General features: G+C 43.9%; 1 protein-coding gene across 3 annotated transcripts in view; it reads right to left on the bottom strand.

Moving 5' to 3' along the window:
- NUP93 (nucleoporin 93kDa) overlaps positions 1-17,557 on the bottom strand; it is a 93,536-nt gene that overhangs the window by 67,920 nt on the left and 8,059 nt on the right. For all 3 annotated transcript variants that reach the window (XR_001146114.1, XM_004693583.2, XM_012733189.1), the window contains exons 2-3: positions 11,592-11,784; positions 5,093-5,210 (exon numbers count right to left, since the gene is read on the bottom strand). Coding sequence is in view for 2 of the 3 variants with exons in the window: in XM_004693583.2 (XP_004693640.1) it covers positions 5,093-5,210; positions 11,592-11,770 (297 nt within the window). In the remaining variant the exon portion in view is untranslated. The remainder of the gene's footprint in view (positions 1-5,092; positions 5,211-11,591; positions 11,785-17,557) is intronic.

Raw genomic sequence — 17,557 nt, 5'->3', positions numbered from 1 at the left:
GGGGGATTACAACTGAGATGGAAAAAGGCACAAAATGATGCAAAAATAAATGATTAAAAAAAAAGCACCCTTCACCCTACTAAACAAACAAAAAGGAGGTCAATAAGCACAGACAAAAATACTTAACCCAAACCCCTCATAGTGTAAAGATGGTCTCATCATATTTCCAGAGTATATGTGGAAACAGTGAAAGCATTTTGACTCCCATCAGTTCAAAATTCCTAACCACCCTATTTGAGTTAGATCACAGAAGTCTGTCAAGAGCAGGAACAAGAGAAAGGTAGCTACATTTTGCCTAAACTGTGTCCCAGAATGGTTACATGAATCCACATACAAATAGATGGATGAAAGCTTGTGAATGATCCTCATCTCTTCCCTAAATTTTTAAAGTAGCTCCAGTAAGACCTCTAGTCAGGACATATACTCAGTAGTTTCAACTTCTAGAAAAAGATAAAATAACAACTAGGTTTCTTTAAAGGTAATCCCAGAATTAAGGCTCTGTCTAGCCATTCAGGCTGCACTTTACTTCAGCTGAGTCCAGCTGGGGAAAGAAAGCTTAATGCCCTTTTCCTCAATATTAACAGTTTGCAGTAATATTCCCGAAGAGCTGCTATTAGCACACTAATCATTCTGGGTAAGCATGACCCTCTTTCCAACAAACTGCCACAGAATTTCTGGAACCAACTCCCTACCAATAACTTGCCAGTACAACAACACACAAATAGCAAGCAACACAACCAGGTTTCTTCTAGCTATTATATATAGCTGCATTTAAGCAGCAGTATCTTAAGTATGAAGGTATAAAATTAAAAGACAAGCCATGAAAATAACAATTTAGGTGATACAAGGTTACACCACCAGTGATTCATTTTTGTACTTACCAAGGCTCTTTCACTAACCCCCCTGATTATTTAAAAGATAAGCTAAGAGTGGTTTGAACATGCTCTACATTTCCAAGGGCAGAAAAAGGAAGGAAATAATGAATATTTTATAAGTACTACAGTGTAATAAGCAAAACAAGTTTTTAACAGGTCAATGATCATTGTACTACTACTGTTATATGTCACAGATAAGTTTCCAGCTCTAATTTTCTTAGCTATAATGTCCTCTGGTTAAGGCTTCCTTCTTCTCTTTATTGTTGTAGCACAGATTTCCACCTGATAAGTAAGGTAGCTTATGAAGTCTTCATAGTATAGGGTTGCTTGGTTTTTTGTTTTGTTTTGTTTTAAGGGGCTGAATTTTCATTTATCTAAGATTTGAACTGGCTACAATTTAATTCCAGCAACATATTTAAATTTGTTTACTTTGTGGGAGAACATTCAGAATGCCATTTTGGTTTTCTTCTCTAAACAGTAAAACCAAATACTACATTTGGAGAATGGGGAAGATATATCTGAGAAAACTATGACAGAAATAGTAATGACAGAAAGTTTTGGATATTTCAGTGGTGCTATTTTAGGCTAAAGAAAGGCAGTAAGCGGGGCCTCCCTTGCGGTGCTGGGGTTAAAGTCTCAGCGCTATCAGCTATCACCAGTCACTGCTACATGAGTTTGCTGGCCAGGGAGATGACCTACAAGGCACAGCAGACCTCTCCTGTCTCCTCACTGCTCCCCTCAGCAGTGTATTTTAGTAGATCTACCTGTTCTGCTCCCCACTCTGTCTCTGGTGAATCCTCTCAACCTCCTCCACCCCACATCTCTGGCCCAGTTTTTGAATGCATAAATAAATAAAAATAAATCTTAAAAAAAAAAAGAAAGTAAGTGAAGGCCTAAAAGGCAAAATAAAGGGTTTGGTACCTGCTTGGCCGAAGTAAAAATACACACCCACCTACACAGACACACACACACACACACACACGGGCTTCTATTACTATGAGAAACAATCACAGTTTCAACCTACTTATGTAGTTATCTTAAAACTAAGTATTCAATACTTTTAAAAAAGGAAAAAAAAATTTTTTTAATTGAAAAACACCTCTGCAGAAATCTCATACACAGAACATTAACCTGTTTGTACAGTTAAACTATTACTGAGCTCTGAAATCTGACCTGGATAGCCAATTCCCAAAGGTAAGAAAAAAGCAGGCACTTGGTTTAGGTTTGCAGTTACTGAAACAACTCCATACAGCTGTGTAACAGATGTGAAGATATTTCATTTATTAGTTAAGTTACAGTTTTAAATTTTCTGGCACTATAAGTGTAGTAAGTTGAAGTGTGTCCACCCAAAAGAGGTATGTCCCTATGGTGTGACCTCATTTGGATACAGAGTCTTTGCAAGATAAAGGAAATTAAGGATCACATAATCCATGCAGGTGGGCCCCAAACACAATGACTGGTACCACAGTCAAAGAAAAGCAAGGGAGACTTGATGTAAACAAGGAAAAAACTGTGAAGCTGCAGGCAGACACGGAGCTACACAGCTACAAACCAAAGAATGCCAGGGACGCCCCCAGAGGCTGGACAGGGAAGGATTCTCCACCAGAGCCAAGCTAACCTCCTTTTTCAAAGTTCTGGCCTAGGGTTGTAAGGGAATGCATTTCTAATATTTTAGGCCACTAAGTTTGTGGTAATTTGTTGTAGTAGCCCTAGAGATCTAATGTGAATGTACAAATAATAATATTACTGCTAAACACACTGTATTTGATTCTAGACCTGTCACGACAAATTATTACAACCAAGTGCTGAGAAACTGCAGCTCCCACTTTTAAGACCAGCTCAGGCTATTTCTGCAGTCATCTGTATGTACGTGTAATCTAGTGGAAGAAAGCCCAGAATTCACCTGACTTGTGTAAATGTGTACTTTATTACTACATCATGTCATCGATATACACCAGGTCTGTTCAGATCAGAGAACTATATTCTCAATAAAGGTGTAAAAATAATTTTTAAAATGTCCATCAGAAAGTATAGCTGGTGTTTCTACAAACAAATAGCGCACAGGAGGAGGATCGACCACTCCGTGCAAAGGAGTGGCCCTGGCTCTTCACACGTGACTGCTAAACAGGAAGTCAAATAACATGACTCTACTGTGCACAGAGGATGTGTAAGTCCGATCCAGTGAGCCGTCCGACACAACTGAAAACCTGTAACCCGATCAATAACTAGAGTCATCTCAGTCAAGCCAGAGCCCCAGCCTTTTAAAAGTTAAGCTTTGTCCTTTCAGCCTTTGTGTGAAAGGAGTTAGAGAGGATTCCTTTTAAAACTATTAAGTGGGCCTCCTTGGTAGAGCAGAGGTCAAGTCTCAGCGCTATCAAGCTATCAGTCACTCACTGCGGCCTGAGTTTGGTCCCCACACCGGGAGCTGACCCACAGGGTGCAGCAGACCTCTCCTGTCTCTCCACTGCTCCCCTCGGCAGTGGATTTCAATAGATCGCCCGTTCTGCTCCCCATTCTGTCTCTGGTGAATCCTCTTACCCTCCATGTCTCTAGACTACGCCCCAGTTCTTCTATGCATCAATAAGTAAATCGATAAAATTCTTAAAAAAAAAAAAAAAACAACTATTAAGTCTTAAATCTTCACTTCAGGTCCAGAGGACCCAATCCAACTCATCAGAAATGCTCTTGGACTGACCACTTTGCACCTCTGACGCTATTTCAGAAAAGCACATCTGAGCAGCAAAATTTTAAAATGGAAGCATCCTTTCCCTCCAAGTTCAAAGCTTTCTCAGTGAGTCAGGCCTAACACCCTAAGTCAGGCTCATTCCAAATGAGGAAGTGCTCTGGGATGTGACCGAGCGCGTATTGCTAAGAAACCACCAGAGGGGGTGTAGCAGGAGTGTTCATGCCTGAGCAGAAGGTTAGAATAGATGATCACTGTGACTCAGTGCATTTAGACACTTGTCATTAATACCACAGAACAAAACTGCAATACCACAGGCATGGGAATGATGAAGTATATCACTAGACGCTGCTGCAGATCTCAAAGAAAACTCAAAGAACAAAATCATTTTTAAAATAAACTTCTTGACATTTTAAACATTAAAAACACTCAGCCATCTACCTTTCAGGGATCTATGGTGATTATTCAAATCATGTGCACTCTATCTCATTCACCCACCTCATTCCTATTGAGTTTTTCCGTATAGAGAGCATCAAGCAGTTGAAACAGAAAGAAGGTGGGGGAACTGCTAAAACTAAAAGCATAAAACTGGAAAAACTGAATTTCCATGGTCTGGAGCACATCAGGAACAGAAAATAATCAACATCTAGCTATTCAACTCTCAACTCAAGGTACAGGAATCAGGTTTCTGAGATGGAATAAACACCAGTGGGGTCAGCGGAGGGATTAAAGTAGTTCTTGGGAAGGGCTTCGGACAGTATTAATTTGAATTGATACTCAAATACCCAAATAATAACATAATAACTACTCGTCTGTGCTAAGATTCGGAAGACCTGTAGCCTTTCATTCAGGCTACAACAAAGAAAAATGGCAGGCTGCTGCCCCTTCCCTCTAACTCAGATTCCGTCACAACTCCTCAAAGCGAAACAGACCACAAATTTCTTCCTTGACAATTCTGTGCATGAATGACCTGTGTGCGTGAGCGCGCACACACACCGCGTGCACACAAGAGTTCTGATCAGATTAAACTAGCAGTCAGTGTGCCCGTGGCACGTTAGGCTAAACGAGACTGCAGTGCTCTATTAGACCACTTCCTGGTGCCACTGACCCAGCCAAGTACTTCTCAGAAATCAATGAGCAGGTTTCAGGAAATAGTACTCCACCTCTGGCCAACCAATACAAGCAAGATGTAGAAAAGAAATGTGGAAGATGAATAGTAAAATTATTCGAGACCCAGCAGAGAAAGCAAGAGAAACTTAGAACTAATATCTGTGCCTTGGACTAGGCCCAAGAAAGGAAAAGAAATCTGTCCTCATAATAATCTGAAAAGTAAAGGTCAGAACTGCTTTCTTAAACTTAGCCTCCCGCAACATTCCGAAAATAACCCTACACTTCTAAACCTGAGTCTCACATTCTCCTACTACCCGAGGAAGAAGAAAATTAACAATGAAATGTGGATTCCTACATCAGTGGTCTGATGTAGGACCGGCCTCCTGCCTGGGCTGCACGCTCAGTGTCCCACCCTGACACTCACCTGGATGTCTGTGTCCTTCACGGGTTCAAGAGGCTCAAAGGTGGTGGCTGCACTCAGACTCTCCAGTCGCTGGGAGATGTGGGATATGTCAAGTCCACGAGAACCGAGAAGAACTGACCTACATGAGACAGAGCAGAGACAGATGGATTAGAACATCTACCATGCTTCTTAAGATACTAGAGTGCTTTTTGGTTCAAACCTTCCCAAGTATTGAACAGACACTTTTATATGGTGGTTTATACCTTTCCATGGATCGGACTGATACAGCTGGTTTTATTTCTACAGGTCTATCACGTGGAATAAGACACACTATTACATCTGATAGTAAGACAGAGAATTCTAATCAGGCCTGAGCTAGTCAGGGTATTCTTTATAATGTGACAACAGGCTAGACTGCTCCAAACACTTCAGAATAAAGAAGCCCATGAAATAGATGCTTTATCAACCCTCCTCTCTGGGTGGAGGAACTCAGATCCAAAGAGGTCAACCAACTTGTCCAAAGTCACAGAGCTAGGAGGTGGCAAAGCCAGCTCCAGAGCACAAACTCTTAGCCACCATCCTGTATTTGTAGCCTTATAGAGGCAGATATAGTGAATCACAAAACTTTCGAAGTTTCGGGAGTAACCTTGTCCAAACTTGTAGTTTAACAATTAGTTTAGAAGTCCAGAGCAATCAGTTTGCAAAATAAAGTCAAACTAAAATCCAAGGTCAGCTCTCCACGGCATATTGTCAAAACCTAAACACCACGTGTAGAACATCCACAACTTCCCTCTCCGCTGTCCAATCCAGTAACAAGAGCCTGTTATCTGACCGACCAATGTTTTGTAGTGAAACTGGAATGAGAAAGCTGGCTTTATTTCTATTCATCTGGGGCAAGGTAACAATCTTAGAGTCAGGGGCAGGGAGCCCCCAAAGATCACAGATTCTTATTATGCTCTAGAAGACAGAGCTCTGGAAGACAGAAACTTAGAATTATTTTTTTTATTGTTGCTTTTGGATTATGATTTAGTAACAAAAATCCCACTGAGGAAGTTGGTTTTTCTGTGGGCACCAGATTACTTTATTTGAAAGAATGGGACAAATGAAAGATTTTTTTTTTAATTTATTTATTCATACAGAACTGGGGTACAAGCCAGAGGTACAGGGGTGGTGAGAGGCTTCACCAGAGACAGAGTGGGGAGCAGGACAGGAAGATCGATAAAGTACACTGCTGAGGGAGCAGCGGGCGGGTCAGGCGAGGTCTGCTGCGCCCTGTGGGTCACCTCCAGGGCCAGGGATCAAACTCGCAATGAAGCAGATGAGGCTTGCTTGCAGTGCTGTGTCCTAACCCACTGCACCACCAGGGAGGGCCCCAAATCAAAGATTTATGCAGCTGTTTTGGGATAACTCACAGAAAAAGTACAGCAAATGCTAACATATATGCACTGCCTCCGTGACCACAAGTGTCCCCCCCAGGCTACGGGAAAGCAGCCCAAGTCTAGGTTAGCTCTGGTCACTTTCTTGCAGGAAAAAGATCTTCTGCCACGCCAGATTCAGGGGCCCCCATCCCACACAATTCTTTGATGGATTTCATCTGTTCATTCAGGTAGTGAATCTCCAAGATCACGCAAATGGGGATCATTTTTGTTAATGGCGTCTGTGCAGGTCCAGTAGCGAGTGGCTGACGCTTCTCCCCAAGTGAGTGTCCTCTCCCGACCAGCACGGCAGGGTTTCTCCACACCTGACGGGCAAGGCCCGGCCCCTCCGCAGCTGACTCCACTGGCTTGCTTCCTTGATGGTGTCCCCGATGCATTAAAGTTTTTCATTTTGATGAAGTTCAATTTACTGATTATTGATTCTGTCGCCTGTACTTTTGGTGTCAAATACAGCAAAGTTCTGCCAATGCTTTCGTCTCAGAGTTTTAGTTTTAGCCATTACATGTAGGCCGTGATCCATGTGGAGTTGAGGTAGGTTTCCAAGTTCATTCTTTTGCAGGTTACTATCCAGCTATCTCAGCATCATTTGTGAAAAGAGAATTCCCCATTAAATGAACTTGGCGCTCCTGTTGAAAATCAACTGATCACAGACACGTGGGGTTATTTCTGGCCTCATAATTCTAGTCAGTTGATTTATATGTCTGTCCTTATGCCAGTACCAGTCTTGATTACTGTGGCTTGTGGTAAGTTGTAAATTAGAAGTCTGAATCTTCCTCCTTTCTAATTTTTAAAGATTTTGGCCATTCTAGGTCCCCTGAATTTCCACGTGGAATTGAGGATCAACTTGTCAATTTTCTGCAAAAAGTCAGCTGGCATGTTGATAGGGATTGGATGGAATCGTAGATCAGTTTGGGGTATATTAACATCACAATAATGCTGGGCCCTCCCTGGTGGCGCAATGGGCTAAAATATAGCACTAGGATACTAAAGCACAGCCAGGAAGTTGGCCGCAGCTGCTTCAGCACGAGTTCGATCCCCAGCCAGGGAGGTGATCCACATGGCATGGCAGACCTCTCCTGACCCGTACACTGCTCCCCTCCATGTCTCCAGTGAATCCACTCATTGCCCCTGCACCTCTGGCCTGTACCTCCCTTCTGCATAAATAAATAAATCTTAAAAAAAATCATAATAATATTGTCTTCTGATTCATAAAGATAGGCTGTCTTTCACCTACCATCTTAAATAAATGAGAGTATTATATACTCTTCTTCACCTTGTTTTTTTTTTTTTTACTTAATAATATGTCCTGGAATTAGAGTTAGAATTACACATTTTATCTGGTAGTATATATATCGTCATTCTTCGAACTCCTGAAAGGTATGCCTCCACCGGAATATACTGTACTTATTCAATAGTCTCTACTGATGGATGTCACTCCCAGTTGTCGCTGCTACAGACCTTGTTGCAGACTACGCCACGCACGCACTCTTTTGGGCTCTTGCCAGCACAACACTGGGTCAAGTACATCACTAGATATTGTCAGAATCTACCCCACAGGCAGGACACCTCTGCCAGTGATATGTGACCATCCCAGTACCCAGCACTTTTAAGGAGAACCGCGGTGGAGAACCTTGGTCACTAGGTTACGGGGAGACAAGACCATCTAAGCAGGAGGTGGCGGCAGGAACTGCGCAGTGCAGTGGGTGCAAAGGCCCTGATGAGGGGGACAGAGGACTGAGGAGGGACAGGGAACCTGGGCAGGGACAGTTTTATAAGGGGAGGATGTATCAGAAACGTTCCTTCCAGTTTCCATTTGCCAGGCAGCTTCTCCTGCACAGAAGGTCACAAAGACTAGAGTCGAACACTCTAGTTCCGGGAGAGCAACAGGACAAGAGCTGGTCTCAGGGTACATGGGGAGCAGGAAGAAGGTCAGGGGGCCTGGGTCAAGCCCCACCTGTCTCTTACTGACTGAAAATCTTGGCCACATCACTTTGCCAAGCTTCATTCTTCTCCTCTGTTAAGTGCGGGGAAAAAATCCCTTCCTCTCCCACCTCTCAGGCTTGTAGACCTGTCACAAGATCACGGAGGCCATGCTTGGCCCTGAAAAGTGCCATACAAATGTGGAGGGTTCTTACTGACCAAGCTGCATTTGAATTCGGATGCGGTCACTTCCTTAAGTACAAACTGGAGATAATTATACTTAATTCAAAGGGTTACTTTAAGGAGAAAATATATAGGCCATATAAAGGATGTAAGTGCGGCACAGTGCTGGTGGATAGAAAGTTCTTAGAGAGGTGGGTCAGTAGTACCGAAAGCAAAATCACCTGCTGTGTGTATATGCTTTGCATGAACATGGCGAAAAGTATGAAAGACTAGATGAAAGCCTGGCAACCCGAGAAGATAAAATTAGGGCGAGAACATGATTACTGGTTTTTCTTTAGATGCCTCTGCTTTGTTTGGCCTGGAGTCGGAATGAAGGCATCTCTGTGCACAAAGAGGAGGGTGCACCCAACGGTGAGCACCAACGGACTTCCCAGACAAGTGCAGTGACGCCAGGGCACGCGTTCCGTGCATTATTATGCACAGCAGGAGTCAGCAAACTTAGTGGGTAAGAGGCAGACAGTAAATATTTCAGGTTCTGCAGGCAACACAGTCTCTAGCATAACTACTCAACTCTGCTACTGGAGGAAAAAAGCAGCATAGACAATATATAAACAAATATGTGTGGCTGCATTTCAATAAACCTTTAACAGGCAGCTTCCCGGATTGGGCTAAGGGGTCGGAGTCTGCCAAGCCCTGATTTACACCTTTGTATGTGTTATGCATATTCCTCTTCATGTGTGAAGAAGTTTAACAATTTAAAAATATCAGACACATGGAAAACAGCTACCAAGTCTGTTCCCTAAAATGGGAAATGCAGCAAAGAATATTTCAAACAGAAGAATTCAGCACAATTCCATCTTAAATCGGCAATCTAACCTTAAAGACAAAATTTTCTTTAAAGATTTATTTCATGTAAGAAAATCTTTCCTACTCAGTTCTCTCTGACCCTATCCTGCACCGAAATATTCACATCACACTTTATGCCTCTGCCGATTGAGAAGATGGAAAAATACAGTCATTAATTCTTTGACTTCTTTTTATGCACCTGCCCCACCCTACATCCATCCTTTCAATGTTTCAACTTCCTCCACCCCAAAATAATAAATTGAAGGTAGAAAGGGATGAGGAAGAATGGAAATTTACAAGAAAGAGAGTCTGACTGATCATTGTTACCAAGAAAACATTTTTCCTTTTTTGCTCTTAATAGGCTGTAAAGCTGATGCAATTAAATTATAACTACAGCAGCTCGGCCGGCGTCACGGCCCTTTCTTCCAGCAGCGTCTCTGCACACGAGCCTTGAGCCTGTGTGCTCAAGTCTGGGGGTGACTGCAGGAACCAGGAGCAGCAGGAAGAAGCCGGCAGGCAGGGCACATCAGCAGAAATGTCTAAAGCTGTGGGGAGCAGTTGGCTGCAATTACCTCCAGCCAGTGTTCCTGACTTGCCTTTGAAGCCACTATCGTCAGAACCCAAATTAACTGATATTTTAAAAAAGTGAAAATCTGGGGTGGCCTGTAGAACAATTTCCACAACATCCTTACTGACTCAGCAGCGCAGCCAAATAATTCAGCTACTAAGATTAGTTGGGAGATGAATGTACCCTCATTCCTGTGACATTTATTAAATATGCAAAACAGACAATGTCCCCATATTAACACCAGGGATTGAAGGCTATAAAGATGACTGACAATTTCCCATATAAAATTGTAGTGATTTTTTTTGAAGACTGATTTTTATTTCTTTATGCATACAAGAACTGGGGTGTAAGCCAGAGGTGCAGGGGGTATGAGGATTCACCAGAGACAGAGTGGGGAGCAGAACAGGTAAACTGACTGAGACACATGCTGAGGGGAGCAGCGGGGAGACAGGAGAGGCCTGCTGCTGTGGGTCAGCTCCCTGGCCGGGGACCAAACTCAGGCCACAGTCAGAGGCTGGCGATAGCTTGACAGCGCTGAGACTTAGCTCCTGTGCCACCAGGGAGGCCCAGAATTTTAGTAACTTTCAAAAGCCACCCAGGGCACAAAGAGCAGAGACTCTTCACCCTCCCAAAGCCCTCCTAACAGCTTGTTGGGTTTGACTCCCGGCTCACTGCTTGCCAGTGGTGTGATCTGGAAGAGTTATTTGTCCTCTCTGAGCAAACAGCTGCTTGACTGTGATATGAACAGTTCTAATGTCAGGTGGGAGGTTTAAGCAAAATCTTTAGTCCAGCCAAGTTTCTGAAGCACAGTAAGTAATCAGTAAGTCATGTTACTTATGAAAAGGGCAAGGTTTCTGTTGCCTCTCCAGATTCTAGGCTCCTTGGGAGAAAGGCCATGTCTGATTCAGGCTCAGTCCCATAGATGGCCCAGGCCTGGCACTTGTGGAGACCCCAAGCACGTGTTTGTGGAATCGACAGCACAATTGATACTGTGGGCAGCAGCTGCCACGGGTCGCATAGCCGGTCAGCACTTTTCTCCAGCTGCACGCTCTTGGGGCTCACCCATTTTCCTGCTCTACAATCAACTGGCAGGCACTGCATTTCCAAGGCCTTTCAGAAGCAGCCTCTGGGCCACTGACAATAAGCAGACAGAAGCACTCCTCATTTGGATGGCCAACTTCTCGTCAGCACTCATCAATGTCTTCCAAATGCTCTTTAAAGCTTTGCTCGCTGCCGAACACTCTGCCTCTGAAGGTAACACTTATCTGCGTGGCCTCCATTTACTAATGTGCTTATGGGAGGAATTTAAAACCCAAGAGTCGGTAAACCCAAGCAGAAATGACTGTGACAAAGCTCTTCTGCCCCATTCTGGTCTCTGCCTGTGACATGGGCTCATACCTGGAAAACTCAAGAGGTAGGGATATAAGCGAGGCTGCAGATCGTTCACAAACCTCTGTGTTCCTGAGACTCTGGCTTGTGTCTGTCATTTACAGAACTGTACCCAAATCAAGGCAGATCCTGCCCCTGTGCCACCCAGTACCAGTGCTGTCTCCCTGCCAGTACTCACGCCTTGACATCTGCCGTCTCCTGGGACGTGCGCGTGAGGGTTCGGGAACGCAGGCGCTCCCCCGCCTGCTGAATCTCCTGTAGGTTCCGTTCCACATGGGGAAGCTCTGAGATGCCCTCGGTCTCAGCAGCAAGCTGTTCAGCCTGCTGAAGAAGCTCACCAAACCCCTCTGTATCCATTGGAGATGCAAAACCTAGATGGGGAGAAAAAAGAAGAAATCTAAATCAAGGGAAAGACAGGCTTCAAACACTGCCTGAATCTGTTACAAGCTTAAGGAAACACTAGGACTTTCTGTAAACAGACACGGAGACAGCTCATCAACAAGCAGGATTTGTTCCTGAACATAGCCCAAGAACAGGCTTGACAGAGAAAATGAGTCAGAGTGTAAAAAAAAGGAAAGAGAGAGAGAGAGATGCTTTCTGTGCATATGGACAGCGCCTCGAGTGACTGCTGCCCTAGAACACACGCAAAGATATTAGGACACAGACCAGAGCTGCTTCCTCCGCCCACCAACGCAAGAGACACAAGGAGATGGCGCTATGCTGGCCACCTCTGGGAGGGTGAAAGAACAATCTTTCTCGCCACCCTATTCCTCTGCTGTTTTAGAAGAGCGCCACCATCCACAGAGGGCCGGCCAAGCTATAAAGCACTTGTTTCGCGATTCCCAACAACTCCGTGAGGCTCCTGAGCATCAGGACAAGCACTGCCGCCACAGAGCTCAGGCCCACATCCTGAGAGCTCTGCTGGGCCGCGGCTGCGCCAGGACCAGAAGGCCAAGGTCTCCTGACGGGGCCCATGTTATTCTGACCTGCTCCTTCACTAACATAAAGTCAGTCTTCCTAAATTCATTGGCAAGTCTCCCATTCACAAATTCTGTAGCTTACAAGGTTACTGAGAACAGACCCCATGTCTGCTTGTTCTGGATGACATTCAGGATATTAGACTTAATTGTCACTGTGCTTACTACTTTCAGAAATTCCACTGACAATTATACCAATCGGAATAGCAGCTGGCTTCTAGAATGTGACTATTATTATTAGCAAGACCACCTGTTTCCACAACAATCAACCAAGGAAAGCCCTAGTAACAGTGATGATATTTAATGGATACGACACATTTATGAATCATATCTGCTGTACCAACTTATATAGATTCTCCAAAAGGATGTTTTAACTCCCACCATTACTTAAATCAGAAATAAACAATAGTACCATCATTTAAAAACAACCTGCAATGCCCAAAAAAGAATACCAAATTAGTTATTAGAAAAAGAACAAAATGTTTAAACAGTAGCTCTTCTTTCTACCTTTGTCTTAAATCCATAGGTTCCATTACATGTTTGAAATTCCACTGGTCTAGCAGTGCAGTTACTGTAATACAAAACTGCATCTTAGCTATAAAGCATAGGTTAATGTTAAAAGGGCACTGTTAACCTAACAAATCCAAGCAGTAGAATAGGGACTTTTTAAACAAGCATGAAATGGTATTAACTCTAAAAGAAAGAGTACACAAGATTAAAGCAAAAACAGACTAGCTGGTGTAAACGTGAACAAGCTGAGATATTAGGAAGCTTAGCAGCTGACTTTAATCTTAGGGCAAAAAAATTATATACACACTAACTACCTAAAGTTTCTCGATCATCATAATTAGGAATGGAGGGTTCAATACAACCCGACTCACATGGCATCTCTATTTGTGGGAGGAAGAGGATGGCAGAACCAGGAAAGTATTCTCAGGGACAGAAGAAGAAGAAACAGAAAAGTATTTTAAAACATTATGTCTCTGGTGGTAAGATGTTTCCCCCAGAAACGCAAAGGGCCAATGACCTTCTACTAACTATACAAAACTCTTTTTACTCTAACATAAAAATAATTTGTCTGATAGGGCCCAGGATAGGAAAATTCTTTTTCTCTCATAAGAAAAACTGTGGACCCCTTTGAATAAAGAATTGAATGAAGGAAAGCCATTCAATGTTTTTAAAAAGGAGGAAATAAAGCTGGTAGTTCACATCAGTATAAGTTAAAAAAAAAAGGGGGGTGGGGGGGAGACTCAACTTCTCAAATGATTCCCCCAAACAAGTTTAAAGTAACTTGAGTATAAGTAACAAAGTCATAATTTAACATAGTCCAATAAGGTTTTTAACCCTTATGCAATTATTGTGACTGTAGTAAAATAAAGACTAAGATTACAAACATCCTAAACTTAGAAGCCCCAAACTAAGCTGTAGCCTTTCACCTACAAAGCCTTCTCCTCAGCCTGCTCAGTGTGAGGCACCATAATTCAGTTCTTCGAGCCAAACCCTCGAAAGCTTCCATGACCCCACACCCAACTGACTGACAAGGAGCTTCACATCTACCTTTATCACCCACGTCAGATCCCCTCCCCAGATCCAACGCTTTGTGGACATCCCCCCAGGGGCTGCTTCCTCCTTCCAGCTCCAGCTCCAGCTCCAGCTCCATCCCTCACCTGCGCGATGTCACGCACAGCCTTGAGAGCAGGCGCACAGCCCGAGCTCACATCATTCCTCTGCTAAAACCTCCTGCTCAGAGTGCAGCCCAACAGTGGCCCCACCGCTCCTGACCTCAGACTTACTTAGCTTCAGTCCTGTCCCCCTTCGTTTCCTGCTCCAGACACCCGGGGGCAGTCGCCCTGGCACCCCAGGGGTTCAGGTACCAGGTCCCACTGCTGTATACTTTCTGTATTCTATTTCCTCCACCTGAAAATGTACCAACCCCAGACCGGCTGATGGCACATTCCCTACCCATGTTTCAGAGCAACTATCACCATGCCTCTAGGTTGATGCCAACCTGGAACATGATATTAAAAGAGCAACCCACAACCACCCCCAACGCTCCCCCACCTCCTTGCCTGTCACCCCTGCCACAGTGCAAGCTGCACAAAGACATAGATTTTTCTGTTTTGTTTACTGATAGACCCCAAGCTCCTAGAACAGCGCCTGGCACACAGCAGGAACTCGTTTGCTGAATGAACAGGATTTTTATTCTTCTGTTGGTGAAGAGTCAGTCTGTCCTTCTCAAACGCTTCCTACACTCCCCTGCCAAATCCGCACCCACTGGCAAGCAAAGACCAGAGCACAAACATTTCCTTCTGACTACCAACTGATACTTAACATTTGTGAGGCTGTACAGCATAAGGCAGTGACAATATAAATGGCATAAATTCAGATCGCACTTGGTCCAAGCTAGTGCTTTCCTCTAAGTACCCAAACAAAAACCAGTGGAAGTCTAAAAGAAATAGCCCAGTTTTTAGGTGAATAGAATCCGAAGCCAAAAGAATACACACAAAGAATTCTGCTTCATGACTTAAAATAGAAAATAAGCTTTTTCCATGTCTATCTGGAAAGAGAGGCATACGTAAAATACCTTATTTGGGAAAAATTATTTTACCAAAAAAAACAAACAAAACAAAACTGTAGTTTCCCAACCTATTTTGATGTAGTTACTATCCCATTTTGGTTTTTTTTTTTTATGTTTTATTTCATAAATTCATGGTCAATTTTTGTCCCCTCCACAATATAAAAATCAACTTCATCATAAAACATGGGTTAAACCAAACAAAAGTCAACTTGTTGGGGGACTACTGGTTCAGGATACTGAAAACTGACCATGTGACTGGCTTCACTAGCTTTGCCCAACAAGAACTGAAATGATGTGAGGGACAGAAAATGAAGCCCAAGCTTTGCACCGGGAAGACCTGGCCAGGACACACGCAGAGACTGGCCGCTAGCTGCGCCCTTGCAGGCTACGAGGTCACAGCCAGGCAGAGTCACGTCAAGAGCCCACAGGAGTGTGGTAAGGAGTCAATGCAGCCCACGAGCTGGGCAGAAACTGCCACAGGACAGAGTCACACACCAGGGCTCCTCTCTCAGCAATGGCCTGAGCCTGATGGTGAAGGCTCCGGGAAACCCGAGGTGCCTGAGAGTATCTCAGGGTGGCGGGGCTCTGAGCCACATGCTGCTCCCCCATGCCACTTGGCAGAAGGCCTACTGAGCCCCCACAAGCGTCCTCAAGCACCCGGGCAGGGGGAAGGCTGAAAATGAAGGGCAAACATCACTGCAGTCAGAAGGCTCGGTTGACAGCCCTTGCCGCAGAGGGTGGCAGAGGGAAGTTTCTAGAGCTAGTAATTTTCTGAATCCTGTCTGGGAGCTGTTAACAGTATGTTCATTTTCAGAAAACTCACTGAGCTAGACTCATGTACTTTCTGACATGTCATAATTCAGTGAGTCCCCCCAACAAAGGACAATGACCTCCTCTTTCCTGGATGCTGTAGCAGGACACCTCAATATGCTAGATATGAGAGATGGTCTTAATCAGAAGCCCCATTGATCCAAATCTCTTCATTATACCTATAGGATGCTAAGAAAACTAACTAGAAGAAAAGATTAAAGCTCACAGATTTAAAGAAACAGGTCCTTCCAAGAGCTAAAATCAAAGCCTGGGGAAGCGTCTACTTCCTCAAAGTAGTCAGCGTTTATCTGTCATTCCCAAAAATATCCCAAAATGTCATTTGTTAGTATCACCAGCATTCTTAATTGAGGGAGAAAAACACCCCCAAAATGCACATAGTATGAAATGAATCAAATACAAGGTCAGAGCAAAAATGTTTCAAGCACTATCAGCTCACCTGCTGTAACCTTGTGTTTAAATTCTCCTTGTAACCACGTTAAACATGTAATCAAGACATAGAATAGTGTAAGAGATGTACTTGGCTTTTGTACCCAATTCCTGGCACCCTGGCATGTCCTGAGTTGTCTTTTATAATACACAGGAGACCCTTTGACCATACCTGTACTAACAGGTAACTTACAGCTGCCCTCCACACACACATACACCAAGACACACACACACACACACACACACACACACACACACACGCATGGCTGGTTTAACCGGTTATACTTTATCTTTAACTGGTTGTTCATCTGTATCCTTTACAAATGTGAACATTCCTCTGAGTGCTGTGAGCAAATTAACCAAACCCAAGGAGGCGGTCACAGAACTTCTGATCTCTAGCCAGCCCGTCAGAAGCCCAGATTAACCATCTGGACTTACCAGTGGCATGGGGGGACAGGGTCGGGGGAGGATGTAGGGTGCAATCTTATGGGGCTTTAACCTGTGGGATCTAATGCTGTTTCAGGTAGATAGTGTCAGAACTGAGTTGAGCTATAAACACTCAGCTGGTGCCCAGAAAATCTGAGAACTGTTTGACACCAGGCATCAGAAATGAAATAGTGCTCAGACTTTGAGAATACTGGAAACACACAAGAGAGTTTTTTCCTTACAACACAAATGTTCAAACTGCTGTGCACTGCTAGGCCAATTTAAATAAGTGCCCTCAGAGCGTGGCCTCTCGAGGATTCTCAGGTAGCTATCGTATTCATGCTCACTGCTTATCTCACCGCCTTCTTCTGTCTTACTCTGAAAGCATCAGCACAAGTAGAATAAATCTTTCCACATGCTCACCCAAAAGACACAAAAACACTGATTCAAAAAGACACCTGCACCCCCATGTTTACTGCTGCTTTATTCACAATTGGAAAGACATGGAAGCAGCCCAAATGCCAAAAAAATGGATGACTGGGTTAAAAAGATGTGGTACATATACACATGGAATATTACTCAGCAACCATAAAAAAGAAACACAGGTCTTTTGCAGCAACATGGATGGAGCTGGAAAAGATCATGCGTAGTGAGATAAGCCAGAAAGAAAAGGAAAAATACCGGATGGTTTCTCTCATAGCAGGAATATAATGGACCAGGTGAGAAAATAATAAGAATAATGAACAGCCATATACCAGAGACATTTTACGGGGTGTGGAGTGGGGAATGGGATCAAAAACAGTGGGGGGGGTCACATCTACCTTTATCACCCACGTCAGATCCCCTCCCCAGATCCAACGCTTTGTGGACATCCCCCCAGGGGCTGCTTCCTCCTTCCAGCTCCAG

This window comes from Condylura cristata, unplaced genomic scaffold (assembly GCF_000260355.1).
Source record: "Condylura cristata isolate star-nosed mole 26May11 unplaced genomic scaffold, ConCri1.0 scaffold00039, whole genome shotgun sequence".
Classification (NCBI taxonomy): Eukaryota; Metazoa; Chordata; class Mammalia; order Eulipotyphla; family Talpidae; genus Condylura; species Condylura cristata.
This window is presented reverse-complemented; position numbering and strand designations above follow the sequence as displayed.